A 22,556-nucleotide genomic window follows, 5' to 3' on the forward strand; every position below is an offset into this window, starting at 1 on the left:
CTCAAGCCTCCACAGCATTGCACCTGATGTATGAAACGGAGTATAGCAACGCTAGCAACAACGCGTTTCCGCATTTGTCGTAAGGCTATCCGGCTACGCTAAAACTGTGTTACCAGATGTTAATGGCTGCGAATGTTCACATTTCTCGAGTGCATCAATGTGGGTCTAATCAGGCTTTCATTAAACTAGGTGCACCTGCATGTGCTGCGTATTGATGGAAGATGAAGAGCACAGCACAGTTGATTTCATCGGCACGAACTTATCTCTTCTCACCGCACAGACCCACTGCACTGCAAGCTTCTTGTCCTTCGGGAACCTGTGAAACACCACATCGTCTCGCCCGCCTGTGTTCGCGCAGCCGAATGCTGCACAGAACGAGGGCATGTTGGGCGCCCTTGGCTGTAGGCACTCACGCAGCACAGAAGGAAAGATCAGTTTACGAAAATCAAAAAAGAAAACAAACGTGAGCGGCGGCGGCAGATCTCTCATAGCGTCGTTCAGTAAAGCGCAGGACGGAAAGAGGCATGCCAGCACATGCCAGCACGCCGGTCCGGCAGCTCGGTCCCCGCCAGTGACGTCACTCTCGCCGGTTCTCTCCTCTGGCAACCACTTCACCCGGCGCTCCGGGAAGAGACGGGGGCGTGTTCGCGGGGGTGATTAAGAAAGCGATTTCCGCCCCTTATATTAATAAAACGAAGAAAAAAATTACGGAGCCGTAAATTATTAGGTCTGTTCTTCCCAATCCCAGCAATTCATGGAAATTGAAAACCGTTTCAGCTTCCCTTTAATGAGCCGATTAAAAAAATTTTTGCGGCAGAACGCTTCCTAGAGCACACGTAACAACTTCCAGCATACAACCGAAGTTTGCTGTCTGGCCCGATGAGGGTCCCTTTAAGCAATAAAAAATAAAAAAAAAAAGACAAAGAAAAGAACATGTGCACGGGTGCAACAGCGCATTGACCAGCTTTTTCTGGCTGCTTGCGGAATAAACACTTATTTTCTGGCAGATTCGATATTTCCAGCTCACTTTCAGGTGTCTCTGCCACTTCCAATACAACGAGTTCGGCACATGCATGGTCGCACTGTACCATGCATGATATTGAGTATGGCAGTCAAAGGGCCATCTTTGTTGTTCATACTCCATTTTGTTCCAAGCAATTTTACGGTCCCCTTGGAGTTTGAATTAACAACTGCAGTTGTGATATTGAGCTTGATGTGCACAAGTGCACACTCAGCGCCTCAGAGGTGCACACAAAGCACTCACTCTTTCATTACCGCTAGAAATGTGCTCATTTTCGGGGTTGTTGAACATTTTATTTAAATTAGTAATAGTCACAGCATATACTGCGATACATAAAATTGTAGCCTGATCACTGGTGTTCTGAATGGATATACAGCAGTAATTCCTCAGACAGTTTTCGAGAATTCTTATGTGACACTTCAAAGCACCACCTCAAAGAACATGAATAAAAGTAATAATTAGCTATATTTAGTATAAGTACTTAGAGTCCAAAAAAATCTGAGTATACAAATTATGCATCAGGCTGCAAAAAAATTGTTATGCAGATTTGTTGGTGTGAATACTAGCCATAGTAATGCTCATGCTAGCAGGAAAGCAGTAGCTTTGCAAATGTGAAAATGGGTAAGATTCTGTTGTATGGGAACATTCATTTTTACTCATTGTAACAGGCACCTGGTTCCTTTCTTACTGCATTCTTTAGGCTCACAAAGCAATAGCTGTCAGGTCTGGGAAGCATGCAGAAGCCTCCTCATGCTTGGTAATTGCGTTCTATGAGCTTTTCTGTGCAAGCAAGGTGGTCTAGTGTGCTTTCAACTGGCGCTGGAGCCGCCAGATGCTTTTGTTCCTGTACTGTAATGTGGAGTGTTGCACAATATTGTACAGTAATGAATAAGGGCACTTGCACAGGCGGTGGTCAAAACGTAAGAGATTACATATTGACTAGTCAAGCTAGTGAATAGCCACTGGTTAAGCTTAAATCAAAGGTCGGTCTGAAAGCTACTGCCTGCTCTGGGGTGAGTGAAAACCCCATACGATGGGAAAGACTGTTCGTAATAATTTGTACATACGCTGTTCAAACAATGTTCATGGATAAAAGCAACCCACAGCGGGAAAAATAAAGTTTCATTGATATTTGCCGAACACAATTATCAAAACAACACACACTCGTGAGCATCTACAGTTGTTGGAGACATCGTTAAAACAGCCTAAACATTGGCTCAGATAGTTAACCAACCCGACAGAAGCTTCTACGTTTTCACTGCGGTGGCAATTTAAAGATACCGTATGCACTAATGTAAGGGCTGCACTTTTTTTTTTTTCTAGAATCTTGGCTGGGCGTAGCCCTTACACTGATCAGGCTGATGATGGCCCACTAAAGGTTCATACTGTTTCTGCAACTGTAGCAGTGGGTAAGAGAGGCACAAATGACATAACGCTGCAGTAAACAGCCTCAAATGCTGGCCCATTGTCCCTGACCAGCGCTGATCCAAACAGGGCTCCTTTTTCTAGAGGTGCACTTCCTTCCCGCTCTCCTCCCTTTCACGTGGGCTAGAATGAGCCATGATCTTCGGCTCCCCTTGCATGCTTTCACTCACACATACAGCATAGGGCGCTTGGCGACGATGTTATCGCCCTTTAGACGGAACATTACATTGATGCCAACGGCGGAAATGTGCCTGGAGTGTCCATATAATTGCTATCGCAATAAAAGTAATAACTGCGTTGAGAAACGGCTTATATTAAAATCAGCTGCATGCACACTTGATGCCGCATTTAGGTCGTCAGCCAGGAATTGTCTTCCTCTGGCGGTGTCAATCAGTGTGCCTTCTACTTCACCAGCTGTCCGATGCCAGGCTGATCAAAGCACCGCCGCATTTTCTCTTATTGCTGTCTATCACTTCAAACCATTCTTTCCGCAATGCTGCTTTGGGATTGAGTGCAACTGGCGGCAGAGACATGCTGGACATCTCAAACCTCCTCGGCTACTTCGTAGGTCTTCTACTGCGAGGCTCAATCAGACCTAGCTGAGTTGCAACAGTGCTTGTGTGGTTCTACAACTCCTGAAACGTGGTTTCAGACCTCAGGTGGGACATTGCCTCGTCTCTGCAGCTTCTTTCACACCTGCAGCATGAAACATTGTGCGTTGGCAGACCCTTGCTAGTTCCTCGCATGGACTAAACAGAGCTTTGGAGATATTTATTTCCAGCAACGTTTAAAGCTTTCCCAGGAGTGCTTGGTATCCCTTCATAACAGCTTTGCTGTTGTCTGTGATCGAGCCTGTTCCTGGCAAGATCTTGTTTAATGTTCCTTTATCCCTGGCATAGTATTCAGTGAACCTTTTCATCGACTTTACCCTGACTGTCCACCTTGTCGGGCACAGTGGCAGGAGGCTATATGGCATTGACTCTGACTCATCTGGTGGATGGATCCCTTACTGAGGGAAGAACAGTAGACGAATAAACACATTTCCACTTTGATTCAAGAATGAATTTGGTAAGATCTCTTAGGATACTCTATGCGTAGCCAATTTTGTTGCAGCTATTACTATTTCCTGCAATACAAGATCTAGGCCATGATTACTAGAATGTATATACAGAGACCCCGGCTCAGAATTACTTCGCATTGGCCATGAATGTTGTAAAAATCAAGGCCTAGGCTCAATATCATATTTTTGATGACATGTACAGCGTGTCAGCCCTGCTATCTGGTACGTTGTACTGGCCGAAGGGCCGCATGTTTTTGTTTTACTTCGCACCGCAGCAAGAGAGATGTACTTCCGTTTTGTCTGCTTGTTCCCACATCGTGCAGTCGTGCGTGCTGATACTGAAAAGATGTAATTTTCTGCCGTCTTCCAGCGCAGGATCATGCTCTGTGATCCGCTTGTGTCTGCCTCAGTATTCGTGTAGTACTGACTTACACTACTAGTCAGGTGTCCTTGTGCACAGCGTGCAAAATCGTGGGCTGCGCGAAACGAGACAATCGCAACAGCTCGCACGCGATGCTGTCAGTGGAAGTGTGCCATGCTGCAATAAAGCGAGGAGAAAAAAAAAAGGCTGGGTCCATGACGTACGCGTCACGCGATCATCGAGCTCAGGTAGGGGAGACTGCAGGGGAGGAATTTAGCTTGCAGAGGCTAGATGGGGGCAAGGGGAGATGTCTGTGTTTGCGGTGAAGCTCGCCTTCTGAAATCAGGTTCACAGCACTAAAATATTTCTATCTCGGCTATTAATGAGGCAATGTGAAAAATTTTTGCGGCAGAACGCTCCCTAGAGGACACCTAACAACTTCCAGCGTAAAACCGAAGTTTGCTGTATGGCCTGGTGAGCGGCCCTTTAAGGAGTGAATTCTTTGTCCTTTTTGAACAGTTGGAGCAATTATCAATTTTGTTTAATGGTGCAGGCCGGTCCCAAAATGAGAACCTTGTCCCATGCGACATGCTGCTTCTGCGTGGGCCATGCATTGTGGATGAGTCCATGCTTACCGGAGAGTCAGTGCCACAGATGAAGGTGAGTATGTTGCACCATATTACAGCATCAGATGTGATAAAAACTTGCGGTAAAGAAAGTTTTATTTTGGTAGATATAACTTACTCTCTATACATATCATTGCATGCAAGGTTCATAGTGGTTGAATAATAAACTGCCATTTTCAAGGCCTTGAGAGGCCTTGCTTGAATACAGTCAACGACCGATTTTCTGGACGCCCGATTTTTCGGGCATGATCAATAATTCAGACGCCTTCGCAGCAATGCCACAGTACCCCATAGAGTCAGTGTATAAAAACGTCTGAAATTTCGGATGTAAAAACCCTTTGCTGTCGGATTTTCCTGACTTTTTGCCATGACTGCAGGTCCAAAACGGCATTGATCGGAGCTACCACCGCCGCCATTTTGATGATCTCGCTGCCTCGAACAGGCGCTCTCGCATGCAGATCCGCTGCAGCCATAGCCATCACCGCGGCAATGCTAAGCCTAGCTAATTTGACATTCACTACCAAGCTTCCTGCTGTTTGGTACCGTGTTTTTCATTAAAACAATTCGCCGCAGTTAGCAGTGACTTCGGAGCTCTGAAAGTGCGACAGGTTGCATAATGTCGACTCCCTAAAGTCAGCTTTGCCTCAATACAGCAGTGTTACGCGGTGAAGCATATGCGAAATATTGCCAGGAAGCGTACCAAGAGTGCGAAGAATCAATTGTCACGGGACACAATATGTATTCCTTAATTATACACGCATGCACCCGCCATCTCCTGTCACAGTGGGCATCGATACACCTAATAAGGGTAGTGGTAGGCCTTCTGACCTATTTTGGACGTGCCTGTGGCGATTTGAGCCATTGAGGGCAGTAAAAGGCATGCTTTAGTTATTTCGGACGTTTTTGCGGCCCCTAGGGTGTCTGAAAAATTGGATGTTGACTGTATACTTGAATTTTACATTCAGCTAAGCTTAATAGACTTTGTTTATCTAAAAACAAGGTTTATGAAAGACGATAGTCAAGCCAGTACAATCTGGTCGGCACCTTGTGTTTGGGAGCCATCTACTTTGTATTAGCTGGTAATGTTTTGTGCATGAAAGAGTAAACAAGCATCCATGCTTAATTAATAAATGTTTGCTCATTTATGATGGTGTTTTGTTTTCACTATCTCGGGTGTCATGGTGCTTTAACTCTTGAACATGCTTTGTCAGTTTCTTGGAAGTCCTTAAGAACACGTTACTGCAGATGTGGGTACACACGTTTAAAAACAATATTTTATGGGGCCTTCATTCACATTCAATAAACAATCATATATACATTATACAGTATACATTCATGCAATACAATACAATTCATATACAATATACAATACAATTAATATACAATATACATTCATATATATAAAAAAAACAATATTTTTATGGGCCCTTCAACACATTCTGCGCTTTGTTTACACAGTGCACCTAATTTAGGTGCCTTTTTAGATTAATTAGAAGCTACAATAATGAAAATGCATTTTTAGTACTTTTATCCCTCTTAATGCTTTTGTTACTGTGCCTATAGAATTCAGTCAGATTGACAATTTTTCTGCATATTGTTTAACATTTCCGTTTTAATCCTTTGCTAACAATGCCCCGCACTATCTGAAATGACGACTGAACTTTGACTATTAGTCTTATTTGACAATTTTTGGCTGATTGGGCAGTCTGGAAATATAAAACTTGGACTAGTTTATCGTTAAAACTAGCCTCCAGTGCTCCTGGCACTTCTTCAATAAAGTGACAAAATTTGAGCTTTGGGCCACTCGGCAACATACTGTATATACTCTTGTAGGGGCTGCACCCCCACTCTGGAGGGCAAAATATTGTAAAGAAATTTGAAACGACCTGCTGAAAAGAGAAGTTAGGTCCGTTGCTGCTAGATGACGCTAGCTGTTTTTCCGTTGATGCCGCTCAGGCCGGTGCCACCAGGCCATTATTTCATTATGTGGTGTGTTATCTTGGCTGCGTTGATAGTGTTTCGGGTCAGATCGGTGGCATTTCGCCTCTAGAAAAGGGAGCCCTATTTGGGCCAGCGCTGGTCAGGGACAATGAGCCGGCATCTGAGGTCATTTACTGCAGTGTTGTGTCATTTGCACTCTTACCCTTTGCTACAGTTAAAGAAATAGTATGAACCTTTAGTGGGCCATCATCAGCCCGATTCATGTAAGGGCTGCAACCAGCCAAGATTCTAGAAAAAAAACGTTCAGCCTTTACATCAGTGTACAGTCGAACCCCATTGATATGTTTTTCACTGGACCAGGAAGAAAAAAATGTACCAGCTGGGAAAACACAACAGGGAAGAAAGCTCAGTGCAGTGCAGCTTTGACTTGAAACAACTTATTTCCGCAAAGTGAGCTTAGGAATGAAAAAAAATCAAGAATGGATGATTGCCGTTTTTTTCGCTTGCTGGAAAGCACCACGCGTTTCTCAATAGCCTGAAAGGCCGCATTGCTGTCAGCGCCGCTTTGAGGTGTGATGTACATGCGGAGGAGGTCCAGAGCTGTGACAGCTTCTCCAAAGCTTGGGTCTGCCAACTCCCCGGAATCTTGTGGCTCGTCATCATTATCGCATTCAGGCGCTTCACTCGCGACTGAATTCGCAACGATCTCGGCAATGCTTTTGCAGTCCGACGTCACGACGGCAGCATTCACGGTGACGTAGTCGTCGTATGTGACTCCTGTGGCATCCATGGCATTCATAGCCTCAGTTAGCTTTTGATCACAAGAGGCTGCTTCTGACTCGTCATGTTCCATGGCAGTTTCCACTTTCCCATCCATGCGGAAGCCACACCTTGCGAAGCAGTGCTGTACAGTTGACGGGCTCACTGCCGTCCATGCTGAAGTGACGTAGTGCATAGCATCAAGTGTAGAAATGGTCGTAGGCTGCTGTCTGAAATCAGTATGCACGAGACAGTGCTTCACGATACACTTCCTATAGAAATGCTTCAAGTTCTTTATGACGCGGGCATCTGACAGTTGCAAGTGGCTTGTAGTACACGGAGGGAAAAACACAAGCTTGACGTTCCGAAGAAATGGCGGGTCTCTCGAGTGGACAGCCCAATTGTTCAGAAGAACACTTCTGCACTGGGAACTCATCTTGTTATCAAACTACCGAAGAAATTCTCCTAACAAATAACAAGTCATCCATGCACCACTGTTGCTTCTGTAGCCACATTGCAGTAGGCGAATGTTCTTCAAGCACCGTGGGTTCTGATATTTGCCGATCACCCATGGCTTTAGCTTGTCAAAGCCATCCATGTTACAGCTGCATTTTGCCTCCGTGGCACGCTTTGCCCTTCAGGCTTAATGAGTTTGGTGGCTGCACCCAAAAGAAGAGGCCCGTTTTGTCGGCATTATAAATGTCACGAGGCTCATATCCTTCAATTATAGCAGATAGTGTGGCCTTCCAATCACTGGCTGTTTCCAAGTTGACACTTACTGCTTCTCCGCTTACCATATTATAAGCGATACCATGCCTCTTCTGGAAACAGTCGATCCAGCCATTTGACGCCGCAGAGTCAGTGATGCCCACTCTGTTAGCCATCTCCATCGCCTTTTCTTGTCAAATGCTGTCGTCGAAGTAAACACCGGCAGTGCAAGCTTGTTTAAACCAGGTAAGAAGAGCCTCATCGAGTTCCCGTCCTTGGTGCCATGAGCCTGCTTAGCTTTTGGGCTGAAGAATGCGGCATTCTCTTCTATCTTGGCACACTTCGGGACAATGCTGTTAAGTGTTGAGGGTGGCAGTTCAAGGTCTTTGATAATGTCGACCCTTTTCCGCTCTGGCTGCTTGTCGACTACGTTTAGTACGTCCAGCTTTTCCTCAAGGGAATGTGCCTTCCGCTTGTGCGACGCCATCATGGCACGACTAAGATCGCAGTTGGCGTGCGATGTCAGCACCCTGAACCATAACCTCCTAGGTAACTTCTGTGCCTGCCGGATGATCGGTGAACCAATGAGAAGTGGCCGCCGTTGAGACTATGGTGGTGGTGCCACTTACGTAGGGTGGTCTCGAGCACACTTTTACTTTTTTGGTGCTCACTACTGACAAAAAAAAAAAAAAAAAAGCATATGCATCACTAAAGGGCAGCAGCATACTTCTACTTGCCAAATTAGCGTAGCTATAGCGAAACAATAAAAAGCAGCTGCTGTTGGAACTTCTGCTGGGGGGTACCACTTACCTTGAGGTCTCCGGCGAGATCACTTTGCTTGGGCGCGCTGTTTTAACTGCCCACAACTGCCACTCAAAACCATTATTATCTGAAGAGTCCAAACATCTTTGGTCGTCTGCTGCCGCTACTCTGTGGCAATGCCGTACCATTATTGCCTAGTGCCTGGTGAGGGTTGTCGCTACCCTTAATATGCTCACTCTCACCCTATCAAAGTGGCGCCTCCATAGATGATGGCTGTGTTGTGGTCATCCGGCAAGCACAGAAGTTATCTAGGACGCTGTGCCTGAACCCGCCCGGGCAACGTGGCCATGTTGCCACGCATTGCCTGGGTGGGTTTGGAGTACCACGTGTAATGTATGATGCAGGAACATTTTCACAGCTACAACATAACAGCGGCGATTTTAATACATGAGATTGTATGCGAGCTGCGCCGGGACTGGGCAAAAACGATGTAGCAGCTGGGAAAACGCACCATCGAGGAATGTAAGAGCAGGGTTCTACTGTATACAGTATTTTGAACTTGCAGCTGCTTTGAAGACACTGAAGCGTCTTTCTGATCCAATGTTTAGGCTGTTTTAACGATGTCTCCAACAACTGTAGATGCTCATGAGTGTGTTTTGTTTTGATAGTTGTGTTCGGCAAATATCAATGAAACTTTATTTTTCCCGCTGTGGGTTGCTTTTATCCATGAACATTGTTTGAACAGCGTATGTACAAATTATTACGAACAGTCTTTCCCATCGTATGGGGTTTTCACTCACCCCATAGCAGGCAGTAGCTTTCAGACCAATCTTTGATTTAAAGGGAAGCTGAAGAGTCTGTCGAATTCAATAAGACGCTCATATACGGATGCGGGAACCTTATAAACCACGTAGGTAAAATTTGGGTTTTTTTTTTCAATTAGGAGCGACGTAATCGTCGGTTGAAATTGCGCTGTAGCTCCGCCCCCCGTTGAATGCCGCGCGCTGCTGCTGACGCTGACGATGCGAGCGGAGACCGGAAACCGCAGTGTTGTGACGTCAACGCTAGTGTTTCGTTCCTTCGCAGCGTCCGCGACCATGCCTGACCGCGCTTGTTTCTGCGTGCGTGCCATCGTAATCTGCTTCGATCGACCCTGCATTCCTTTGTTGGTGCGTCTGCATGAATGCAGAGTGGTAGTCAACGTACGTGGTAGTCAACGTGAGTGGTAATCAACTTGAGTGGTAGTCAACGTGGTAGTCAACAGATGAAGGTCACTACACGTACTGCATGAACCGGGAAGCTTTTCATGCGTTTAAACCGTCTTTGTAGATTGCCGACAGCTTTGGACAGCGCACAAATGCCGACGATCGCATCCCCGCTTACGTTCCACGAGGAGGCATGCAGGAACACAACACTACAGTTGTTTGACCGGAAACGAGCTCACTAGATCGGCGAACGATCGGCGAGATCACTAGATCGCTTTGCAAAAAACATACTCACCAAGAGCATTTCCAACACGAGGAGATCCCAAGACTTTGCTTTCGTTCGCGTCGAAAGCACTGCTCGCACCAGCATCGTTTGCTTCTTCGAGAGGCCGGCTCTTCGCAATCGGCTCGTGCATGTAGGGAGTAACGCCGAACTCCTCAGAAAAACGCAGTCTCTCTAAATTTTCCATTACCGTCTCAGAAAAACAGCACCAAACTACCTGGCACCGCGCTTCATGTGTAGCGGCAGCGGTCGGTTACTAGAGTTGACGTCACGAGGCGCCCGACCAATCGCAGGCGGAAACGAGACGCGCGAGCTGGGTGTGTCCGCTGCTGCACTTTTCGTCGAAATAAAATATATTTGCGCTTTCTTTCGCTCAATTTCGATACGATATTCGAATTCGGAGGGTTGAAAACCATTATGTACAGATGTTCACTCATTTTTTCTGGAAAACCTTTCAGCTTCCCTTTAAGCTTAACCATTGGCTATTCACTAGCTTGAGTAGTCAATATGTAATCTCTTACGTTTTGACCACCGCCTGTGCAAGTGCCCTTATTCATTACTGTACAATATTGTGCAACACTCCACATTACAGTACAGGAACAGAACAAAGCATGTGGCGGCTCCAGCGCCAGTTGAAAGCACACTAGACCACCTTGCTTGCACAGAAAAGCTCATAGAACGCAATTACAAAGCATGAGGAGGCTTCTGCATGCTTCCCAGACGTGACAGCTATTGCTTTGCGAGCCTTAAGAATGTAGTCAGAAAGGAACCAGGTGCAGTGATGTGATAGCTGTGCCAATTGCGCCAAAGTGTGCCAAAAGGCAAATCCTGCTACATCCTGCTACATGTTTGCTATTCTGCGCCAAAGCTACGCCAAACGCGTATTTTCACATTCCGAAAGCGAAACTAATATATCAAGGTCGAAACATCCATGCGCCCCACAATTGCGAGCGTCATCAATCCTCACGTCGTCAAATGGTAATCCTCAAATGTATGGCCAAGGACATCAGGGAGTTAGCTATGAAATGGGAGATAATCATCCTAGGGGACATGAATGCACATTTGGAATACTTTGACGGGCCACAGATGCAACAGGGCAGATGTTAGTTGATTTTTGTGAGGCTCATGATTTTGTAATAGGTAATACTGAAATTAAATGCGACGGGAAGATAACATGGGAAAGAAATAACACCCACTCGACAATCGACTACTGCCTAATGTCCCACAAGCTGTATGAACGGTTGGGATGTATGGAAAATTGATGAGGAAGGTACAAAAAGCCTGGGGAGTGATCACAAACGAATCAAAATCAGTTTTGGAAGGACAGTACCACTGGTAGAAACTAAAGAAAGGGAAGGTATGAGCAAATTGAATGACAGGCAGCTACAAGAAGTGGCGAAAAACATTGAAAGCATGGTATCCAAGAAAGCGCAAAGGGCATGGACATACGACGAGTTAATAGGTATTTTTAAACGAGAGCTAGAGAAGGGACAGATTAGGAAACTAGGAAGTAAGCAGGGAAAACATAAACCGAAAAGCTAGTGGGACCGAGAAGTTAAGGAGGCCATAGAGCAACGCAAAGATGCGTGCAGAAAACACAGAGCAGCAAAGAAAAGGTGAGCCACACCAGAAGAGGTGAAGACAAAATGGGAGGATTACCTTGCAATGAAAAGAGAAGCATTGGCATTAATTCAAGCCAAGATAGCAAAAGTTGGGGTACAGTGGTTGTTAGAGATACGAAAAAAAGACAGAAATGCCTCTAAAAAATTTTGGGAACACATAAGGCAACAGAGTAAGAAGACAGAGGTGGTTCAGCACTCACTGACCACACCAGAAGGAACAAGGGTAGAGGGAGAGGAAGCTCAGGAATATATTAGGTTAACAATAGAGGCAGCATTTGCAGAGCCAGTGGGTAGCGAAATAGAGAACAATGACAACAGCAGGACAGAATTAGAGGAGGAGAACAGAGGGATGACAAGTAAGGAATGGGACAGAATTGAACACAAGGTCCCCGTGGGAACAGCGACAGGACCTGATGACATACCTATGAAATTGATAAGCATATTAGACCAGAAAAGTAAATTAAAATTACGAAAACTTATTGAACAAATAGTAGTAGGGGGAGATGTTCCACAGGACTGGAAATCAAGCAGAATGATATTAGTTTACAAAGGTAAGGGAAGCAAGGAGAACATTAAATCCTACAGGCCAATAACTGTCACATCAGTCATATACAGAGTAGCAATGCAGATTGTGAAAATGAGAATGGAGGAATGGGCAGAATGTGAAGAGATTTGGGAGAACTGCAGAATGGATTTCGAAGGAACAGAAGGCTAGATGATAATTTATTTGTTATAACACAGTGCATAGAGATAGCGGCAGCCAGGCAGAAACCGCTATGGCTGGCTTTTTTTAGACATTAGAGGAGCCTATGATAATGTAAACCGAGAAAAGTTATGGAGCCAGTTGAGGGAATGTGGTCTAGATAGAAAGGTGATTGGGTTCCTACAACAAATTTATACAGATAATGAGGCAGAGATAACATGGGAGGGGGAAACTACAAAGCCAGCTAAAATAAGAAGAGGTCTCAGGCAGGGCTGTCCATTGTCGCCCCTGCTTTTTATGATTTACATGAGCCAAATGGAAAAGAGACTAGAACAGAGCACAATAGGAACCGACATAAGCTATATGCTGGAAGGGCAGAAGGTAGCTCAAGTACTAGCCGGACTGATATATGCAGATGATATTGTACTGCTTGCTGACACCCGAGTAGGGCTACAGGAACTAATGAGCATATGTGGAGAGGAGGGAGAAAAATTGGGACTGCAATTCAGTAGAGAGAAGTCTGGGATAATAGTATACAATGAAGAAAAGGGGGAACCATTGGAAATACAAAGCACTAAGATTGATCATGTTGAAAAATACAAGTATTTGGGCATATGGCTAAATGAGGGCAGAAAGTACTTGGAAGAACATGAAAAAATTATGATTGAAAAAGTGAAAAGGAACTCAGCTGTAATGAAACACAAGGCACTATGGAACATTAATAGGTACGAGGTGGTTAGGGGCGTATGGAAAGGGGTTATGGTACCTGGCCTCACATTCGGAAATTCAGTAGTGTGCATGAAATCGGAAGTTCAGGCATGCATGGAAACAAGACAGAGAAATGTAGGCAGGTTGGCCTTAGGAGCACACAGGAACACCCCTAATGAGGGAGTGCAGGGGGACATGGGATGGACGTCATTCGAACGTAGAGGCAATAAGTAAGCTAAGATATGAACAGAGACTCCCAGCACTGGAGGAAAAAAGGTGGGCAGGAAAAGTGTACAAATATCTATACATGAAAAGTTTGAACATAAAGTGGACACTCAGAACGAGGAAGCTGAGGAATAGATACCTACAGCGGAGGGTGGGGGTCCAACATGGTTCTAGTGTGGGAAAAAAGGTGAAGGAGACGGAAAGAAAAATGTGAGAAGAAAGAATGCTCGGAAAGCCAGCGCTATCTATGTATAGGTCCCAAAAACGGGAGATTAAGAGAAAGCTCTTATTTGATAACTCGCGGGGCAGCTCACTATTATTCGAAGCTAGGACGGGGGTTTTGAGAACGAAAACATACAGGGCTAAATTTGAAGACGTGGACCTTTTGTGCACAGCTTGCGGAGCCGAAATGGAGACCACAGAGCATATAGTGCTGAGATGCACAGACCTTCGCCCGACTCTGGCAGAGGGAACAGTGGCAGATATGGAAGGGGCATTAGGTTTTCCTGGGGAACGAGGGCAAATAGACGAGAAAAGAGTGGCAGTAACGAAGGGGAGCCTAGAGGATTGGTGGAGGAAGTCAAGGGAGAGATAATACTCTAAATCGGGGAGATAATGTTTTCTATACTTTTTTAGATAGTTATTTTAGGGGGAGGAGGGGAGTGAAAACTAGTTTAAGGAGAAAGGGGTATGAAGAAAGGAAAAAAAAAATAGGAGGGGGAGCAAAAGGCTAGGTGGCGCCAGCCGCCGCCCATTAGAAAGGGTGTAGCCGCCATCCATCCATCTGACATCGATCTTCGTCGCCATTGCGCACTTCGCGCATAAAGCAAAGAAAACGTGAGCGCGTGTGTCGGGCAAGTCGAACTACCGGACAATGACATGCTTGGAATGCTGTAGCACAACTCATCATTGAAATGGCGCCTTCGAATCTTAAAGGTGAGTTCACAGAATTTTCTTAATAAAGCGTTATGAAAAAACACTGCACTGGTATAGTGATGCCTTATGGCGATGCCAGTTTGCCATTGTTGCATTGAGTAGATGTTAGCCCTCCTGTCAAGTCAGTTCAATTGTTATTTAATATTTGGTTTCATCCTTGATAAGGACGAAACCAACTACAATCGCAAATATCTATTTGGCGTTATATTTCGTTGACCTATTGCAGAGGCTCAGTGTCTGTGCCTTTTGTGAGAGAGAGAGAACAACTTTATTGAAAATGCCTGCAGAATCGGTTAAGCTCCCTCCACGCACGGAGGACAAGCTTTTACCGCCTTTTGTATTGCATTTTCACGTAGGTGGCCGGCTGGCGGCATCGCGTCACATTGTAGTTTGCTGGCACGCGGCGTTATCTGCTTGGTCGTGCTTATCATTTGGCATGATCTAACGTTAGAAATCAGTACTCTGGACCCTTTGCTAACTTTCGATTTGTGTTTGCATAGCGGCGATACTAGCAGGTGTGTTTTACGATCTTATTTTCTCGTGCGGTACACTAATACCGGTGTCAAACGGGTACCTTTGATCGCAGCCAGGGCCAACCTGGATTGGGCTCGATCCGGATCAGGTGTAGCTGCACGGTCTCTCTTGATCGCAATCAGGCCCGATCGGGATCAGGACAACCGCAATCTGGCTCCGAGATCGCGATTTGGTTGACGTGTGCGCCATGTGACCTCCGGATTAGTTTGGACCGTGTAGCAGCGACCACTGCTGATCGCAATCAAATGTGCCCATGGGACTCCGGTATACGACCGGGCTGCTTCCCGATAGTGTCATTTGTTCGGTCTGTTTGCTTCGACGCTTCGTTTCGTTGCTGGTCTGTTCAATATACATTTGAGCTGCAGTGAAAAATGTGATACAATCGCTTCTAAAACATTTTTGGGGAGTTGTTTTGCCTGGAGTCTCTAAAACTGATTCTTCTAGCATGCCAAATGCATGTATGTGCCGCGATACTAAACTAAAAACTTTGTTGTTCCTCAGGTCATTCCACCAAGTTCAACATCGACATCCTCAGCCAAAAGGATGAAAATGGTGACACCATGTCATCTTGGTGTCGCCAAGGCATTGATGGTAGTGGATTCTGCATTGTTTGCAATCACACCATTAAATGTGCACAGCACGGTGTTGCAGCGATAAAGCGACACGCTACAAGCAAGCGGCACATTGAGGCCACGAAGAACCATTGTGATTCTGCAGGTGTACTGAAAACGCCGAAGACCTGTCAGACACATTTGGACTTCTCGCAGAGTTCAGCGACACTCTCAGGTGACCGCATGGTTCGTGCAGAGACTCTCTTCATTCTGGGGATTACTGTCAAAGAAGTTCCCTTCTCCTGGGTGGATACAGCGACGTCTCTGTTTCCGAGGATGTTCCCCGATTCCGAAATTGCTAAACAGTTTTCCTGCAAACGACCTAAAGCCTCCTACAATGGTGTCTGATGGTCTTGGACCCTACTTTAGAAAACTTGTAATTGATGAACTAAACAGACCAAATGTTTTCTACCCAATTGCAATTGATTGTACGCCATTGCCGGAGCAACGTTGCCAGCAACTAGACGTGATGGTGAGGTACTTTTCATGCATTACTAAACATGTGGTTGTGGAACATCTTCAGTCTTTCAGGTTAGGCTCAGCTACGGCTGATATCCTTCTCAGTGAAACAAGGAAGGCAACACAGGATCTTCCACAGAACAACTTCATTTGTTTCTTTAGTGATGGGCCTAATGTAATGAAAGCTGTGAAAAAGAAACTGAAGGAACTGCACCCAAACCTCATAGATGTAGGCGAATGCTGCCTCCACAAAGTTCATAATGCATTCAGCCTTGGCATAGATGCTTTTGGTTCAGAAGTTGAGGCAGCAGTCGTGGATGTATATAACTTTTTCAAAAGTGCTGTACAAAGTGCTTCGATTAAGGCCCAGCAAGAAGTGCTTCAATTGCCAAGCAATGTTTTATTATGTCACTTGAGCTCCAGGTGGCTTACGTTAGGGCCTGCAGTAGATCACCTCATTGAGCAGTTTCCAGCGATCAGAAGCGTTGTCATGTCTGATTCAGCTTGTCGTTTGGGAGGACAACTGCATCAACGCCTGAGGAAAGCGTTTTCAGACGGAACATTTTATGCAAAGCTGCTGTTCATGAAGAATGCTACAGATATATTTACCGATTTTTTGTGTCTGTTTCAAAAGAGCGATCCTTTGGCTCATCTGCTTTATAGTGAAATGGTGGCTTTAATTTTTAAGCTGTGTGGACGTTTTATGACTAAAGAGTCCTATAGCTCTAAGAAGGGCACAGAGCTGCCACTACTGCAGGCCGGGTCTCCTGCCAACTGGAAAGCTAAAGTGGAGATTGGAGGGGACACTGAGCGGGAAATATCATCTTGGGAAGCAGCGGACAAAAGAGCATTTAGGCTGGGTGCCAGAAAGTTTTATATCAAGTGCATAGAGTACCTCATGTCACGACTGCCATTCGGTTATTGCTGAAGAGTCTACGCTTCCTGAAGCCAGAGTCCAGGGAAACGGAATCCTCACGCAGTGATCTCAGACAACTAGCTTCGGGGCTTCCACAAGTTATACAGCCGCGCGACATTTCTGCTTTGATGGACGAATACAACCTCCTCCAGCTGCGGCACATTGAATCAGATGCATCCATCTCTGTTGAAAAGCACTGGCAGACCATTTTTGATGAAAAGAAGCCTGATAATGGAGCCAAGTACCCGCTGTTGAGCAAGATTGTCAAAGCGTTGCTCTGCATTCCACACGGAAATGCAGATGTGAAAAGGGGGTTTAGTGTGAACCGCCATCAACTTAATGAAAGGTCTAGATTCACTATTCAGACCGTAAATGGCATAAGAAACATTGTTTCATATGCCAAACACTTTGGTAGTGATCCATCTAGCTTTGATGTTATGCCTGATGTCGTCAAAGCAGTGCGAGGGGCAAGCAAAAGGTACAGAGAACGTTTGGCAGCTGAAGAAGAGCAGGCTGCCAAACGGCAGCGTGCCAATGTTCCCAAGATGATGCCGAGTGATGCTGACAAAAACCTCCAGCTGGAAGTAGAAACAGCAAAGAAAATGTTGGTGAATGCAGAGCTCCTCATCAACAACGGCATAAAGACGAAAAATTTTGGTGATATTGAAAGTGGACAGGCCTTGCTTGCTGAAGGGAAAACAAGGCTTTCAGCTGCTCTTGACAAAATGTTGCCTAAGGCAGCCAACTAGACAGTATTTTGCAGTTAAAGAGTAAATGATGTTGCTTACACAAAAAGGCACAGAACAAGTCCACTGCTTTTTGATAGGCCAAGAAGCCGAGAAATTTTGCTGTCGTTACATGTACATAATTATTATTCAGTTCATATGTGTTTAGAACCGTTGATGGTGTTTTTTCATTGTTTTTCTGTAAGCTTGTGATCTGCATTTTAGTCATTTTTGTTTTTTCATCGTTTTTCTGTAAGCTTGTCATGTGCATTCTAGCCATTTTTAAATAAAAGTTCCAGTGACTTGCTTGTTGTCCATTTATAACTGCTGTCCTATAGGGGCTTGGTGGCTATAACACAGCACTGATCTATACTTGGTCACACAACAAATTAAATGAAGCTGAAATTCTAAAACTAGTTATTTGGGCCTACATATGATGTTGCACAGTTGCCTCTAATTTATTTAAATTATGGGGTCTTAAGTGCCAAAACCACGATCTAATTATGAGGCACACCGTAGTGGGGGACTCCGGAATAATTTGGACCACCTGGGGTTCCTTAATGTGCACCTAAATCTAAGTATACATGGGTGTTTTTGCATTTTGCATGCCCGCATTGAAATGCACCCAACACCCTTTTTATGGCACAAAAGGTTTTGTTCCCAAAGGCTTCCTCCGTATTTGACTATTTTACTTCTCGCGAAGTCAAGTTTTAACGCGAGAGCATTAAGGAGCTCGTGTCACAGAAAAGCCGGTGTCGTCAGCGTCAGCGGCGTTGGCCGTGAGCGATAAATCCCAGAAGGCACTTCATAAATAAAAAACATCTTGCAAGATGGGCTGGTGGGAATCGAACCAGGGTCTCCGGAGTGTGAGACGGAGACGCTACCACTCAGCCACGAGTTCGTTCCTTCAAAACGGGACAAAATCGCCTCTAGTGAATGCGATGTTGCCTTAGAAACGTGCCGTAGAAAGTTATACTGCAGTGTATATCGGTAATTATGACTATGTAACTTGCAGAAGTCTCAGTTTCACGAGTAGCGAAGTACGTTTCCGCTACATTTCATCTGCGCTCTGCGCACAAGCAGAGCCATCTTGCGGCAAACACAGAAGACCCCCTCCTCGCAATGTACGGTGCTGCCCCGACACGTGGCGCGCCACTCGCCCCATGATCGCGTCCGCCTTCATGGCGCGTCGGGGCCCGGCTATCTGTGCCGATCGCGACGTTTGGCTGCCGTGGGGCGTTTGAGTAGGCAGTGCGAACGGGGTGCGATAACGCTATCGCGTTCCACTCTTGAAGGCGAAGCTTAAGCGTCCTCCAATTTTTCCACTTGGCAATGAGCCTTGAGCTGCTCCAAAAGCCTGTTTCTCTGCTCCAAAATGCCCTTTTAGCTGCTCCAAAAAGCTGCTCCAAAACAGCTTCAGCCAATCGCATCACTGCAGGTGCCTGTTACAATGAGAAAAAGTGAATGTTCCCGTACAACAGAATCTTACCCATTTTTACATTTGAAAGCTATTGCTTTCCTGCATGGCATGAGCATTACTATGGCTAGTATTCACACCAATAAATCTGCATAACAATTTTCTTGCAGCCTGATGCATAATTTGTATACTCAAATTTTTTTGGACTCTCAGTACTTATACTAAAAATAGCTAATTATTACTTTTATTCATGTTCTTTGAGGTGGTGCTTTGAAGTGTCACATAAGAATTCTCGAAAACTGTCTGAGGAATTACTGCTGTACATCCATTCAGAACACCAGTGATCAGGCTACAATTTTATGTATCGCATTATATGCTGTGACTACTACTAATTTAAATAAAATGTTCAAACATTACAACCTCGAAAATGAGCTCATTTCTAGCGGTAATGAAAGAGTGAGTGCTTTGTGTGTACCTTTGAGGTGCTGAGTGTGCACTTGTGCACATCAAGCTCAGTTGTGAGTTTTAACTGTTGCATGTGTCGTAACTACAGTTGCGACACATGCAACAGTTGTTTGACGAAACAACAAACACTCTAGACGGAGCATTGCTCTGAGAACATTTTTTTACAAAAGCTACTTTCAACTGTCCGCATGGTTGTTGCTGTGTCAGAGCAGAAAGATCAACCTGCGGTCGCCGAGCTTGCCGACCGGCTGGTAGCGATCACCCCACCCACATCACTGGCTGCCCTGCAAGCCAATGCGTGATGAGATTTCAAGACCCACCAAGACACCGTCAGCTTTTCGCACAAGCTGAAGGGTGCAAACATTAAAGGGACCCTGAAACGATTTTGACGATTTTCTACAAACATACTGAGTCGTTAGAGTAGGTCCTTCTGATCATTAATTGGTGCATCTAAGTGCTCTGCATAAAGCGTGTAATTTATTATAAGGTTTTAAAACGTACATCGCTGCCGATTGCAGCACACTGCTCGGCGGGATTTTCAGCCGCCCCTACCCATACGACGTAAATCACCCAATTGATGTCATGTGGGTGAGCTCTCCGATTGACTGCCAGGGCACATCATCAATAATTTTTCCACCTTTATGGTGGACAAATGATGTTCGTAATAGTTGGAATGTTAGTTAATTTGTTACTATAAAAAGAAAGTAACAGAAAGAGAATGCACAAGAACAATTTCTCACTACACTTAAGCACTTCAGGCACACAGCAAGCGTCGTCTGCTTGTGTAACAACGTGCTCCATTTTGACAAGAGCTTCGCGGTCAGAGTCAGTTTCAGTCTTTTCGCAAGCGCTATGATTAGACTTTGTTGCGTTGTGGACTGCAAACATAGCGACTGGCAATATGTCAAGCTGCGACGTGTCCCTTTGCAAGGCAGCAGATGAGCGGACTGGCTGCAGTGCATCAGACTGCCGCTATCTGATTGGCGCCATGATTTGCGTGTTTGTGGCCATCACTTTACACCAGAAGATTACTAACGCAATAGCGTTTCGCGGTATTAGGGTAAACGCAAGCACAAGGGAACAGGGCCTGGTCGTTTGACTGTGTCGTTCACGGGATGAGCAGAAGTGCCAGTGTGAATGGTCTGCACGGTGCAGCCACCTGGTGGCACAGAGCTAAACCACACACAGTAGCAGTAACAAAATGTATTCTTCTTTGCTGCTGGTGTAAATGTTTCACAGGAGTGTAATCGTTAAGATATTGTTTTTGTAAATGTTTAAAATGTTTTACACTTGGTTAGAGCAATATTAGCTCTTTGTTTGGCTGGTTAAGCTCTGCGTCAATGGGTGGCGGGACCGTGCTGACCGATCAGGCTGCTCACGTATGTCTATGCTAAAGTTCCTTCATCAGCTGGAGTTTATGCCTTCACTGTTACGTCGAAACGTTCCGCTAGTTTGTGATTACCGGAATACCAGACACGTTCGGCGCTGCGACAGAATGCTTGCAACGCATGCTGCTTTGATGGCTCTCGCTTGGGGTCGTCTGCCAAGCAGCCATAGAAGCAGCTGGCGGAGAGTTTGGAGAGGCTTTGCGCACTCGCTCATAGAGAACGGAAATCGACGACATGACGTGCCATCATAACGCAGAGCCAGTGAAGGCGGACCTTAGCCCCGACCACTCGGCGAACGAGTTGAGGCGAAAATGCATGACTATGGAGGAGGGTAACTTGTAATCGTTCGTAGCTCTCTTAATATGAGACGTTTGACACTAATTCTGGTGCGAATGATTGATTTTAGCTGTACCCTACATGTCTACAAAAGTTTTCTGAACCATTTCAGGGGCCCTTTAAGTGAGCCAAACACGTTGTTATCACAACCTCAGCATCAGAATATATGCTCATATCATAGGCGGTTCAGAAATGCTGCTCACACTTTGGAGACGGCCGCGGCAAGCACTGAGGGCGACCTGCGCTCCTACGTGTCCTTCAAGTCGTCCCTCGGTATTCTTTATTACCTACTGCAACAATGCAGTTCATTTCTTAGTTGACAAAGGTGCCGAGATGAGCAGGATACCGGAGTCACAAACCGAAAGAAAGTACCCTAAGGCATCACCACTGGAAGCCGTCAATAATAAAGCTATACCAAAATATAGACATTGTTCACTCATGCTGAACTTCGGTTTCAGTAGAACCATTAACTGGGCGTTCATAACTGCTGATGTCAAGTTCGCCATATTAGGCGCAGACTTTCTGCAATACTTCAGTCTGTTGGTCGACATCCGTAACATGCAGCTTCAGGATCCTGTTTGTCGTGGAGCGGTACAAGACAAGCTGTGTTGGCACCGTATTCTCAGCCCGACCTTGCTCAGTCCATCCGGAGAACCGTACTTCACTGCCATAATACAAGAGTTCCCTGAGCTGACGTGACAGCCACAGGCATTCGCCAAAGTGAAACACAGGGTTCAGCATCACATAGAAAGTGATCCCACCGGTCTATGTGCGACCAAGGCGCCTTTCACCCGAGTAGCTGTTTCTAACACGACAGGTGTTTGCCCACATGATGGAACTCGGGATAGTACGTCCTTCGTCCAGCCCATATGCGTCACCTTTTCACATGGTCCCTAAATCAACAAACGGTGATTGGCGCCCTTGTGGGGATTACTGAGCACTGAACCGAGTGACCGTATAGGACCGTTACCCAGGGCAGCATGTTCACAACATGACCTCCTGCCTGCATAGTGCTAACATATTCTCAAAAATAGATCTGGTATGAGCATATCGTCAGGTACCCATAGCACCAGAGGATGTTCCCAAGACCGCAATAACAACACCATTTGGAATGTTCTAACTTCGTGTGCCTTTCGGCTTATGGAACGCAGGTCAAACTTTTCAACTGTTCATGGATGGTGTGGTTCGAGGTCTTGACTTTTTTAAGGCATACCTGGATGACCTACTGATTGCTAGCCTCACTCCCAAAAAGCATGAGATGCATCTACGCTGCATGCTGCAGCGACTGACAAAAGCACGAGATTGTTATTAATGTGGCAAAGTGCATGCTTGTGGTACCGTCGCTATAATTTCAGCAGGA

At 45.6% G+C, this 22,556-nt stretch overlaps 1 protein-coding gene across 2 annotated transcripts in view; it reads left to right on the plus strand.

The window, feature by feature from the left end:
• Positions 1-22,556, plus strand: part of LOC126516509 (endoplasmic reticulum transmembrane helix translocase) — a 278,190-nt gene that overhangs the window by 72,261 nt on the left and 183,373 nt on the right. For both annotated transcript variants that reach the window (XM_050166639.3, XM_055063942.2), the window contains exon 6: positions 4,421-4,527. In XM_050166639.3, the coding sequence (XP_050022596.2) occupies positions 4,421-4,527 (107 nt within the window). The remainder of the gene's footprint in view (positions 1-4,420; positions 4,528-22,556) is intronic.

This window comes from Dermacentor andersoni, chromosome 1 (assembly GCF_023375885.2).
Source record: "Dermacentor andersoni chromosome 1, qqDerAnde1_hic_scaffold, whole genome shotgun sequence".
Lineage (NCBI taxonomy): Eukaryota > Metazoa > Arthropoda > Arachnida > Ixodida > Ixodidae > Dermacentor > Dermacentor andersoni.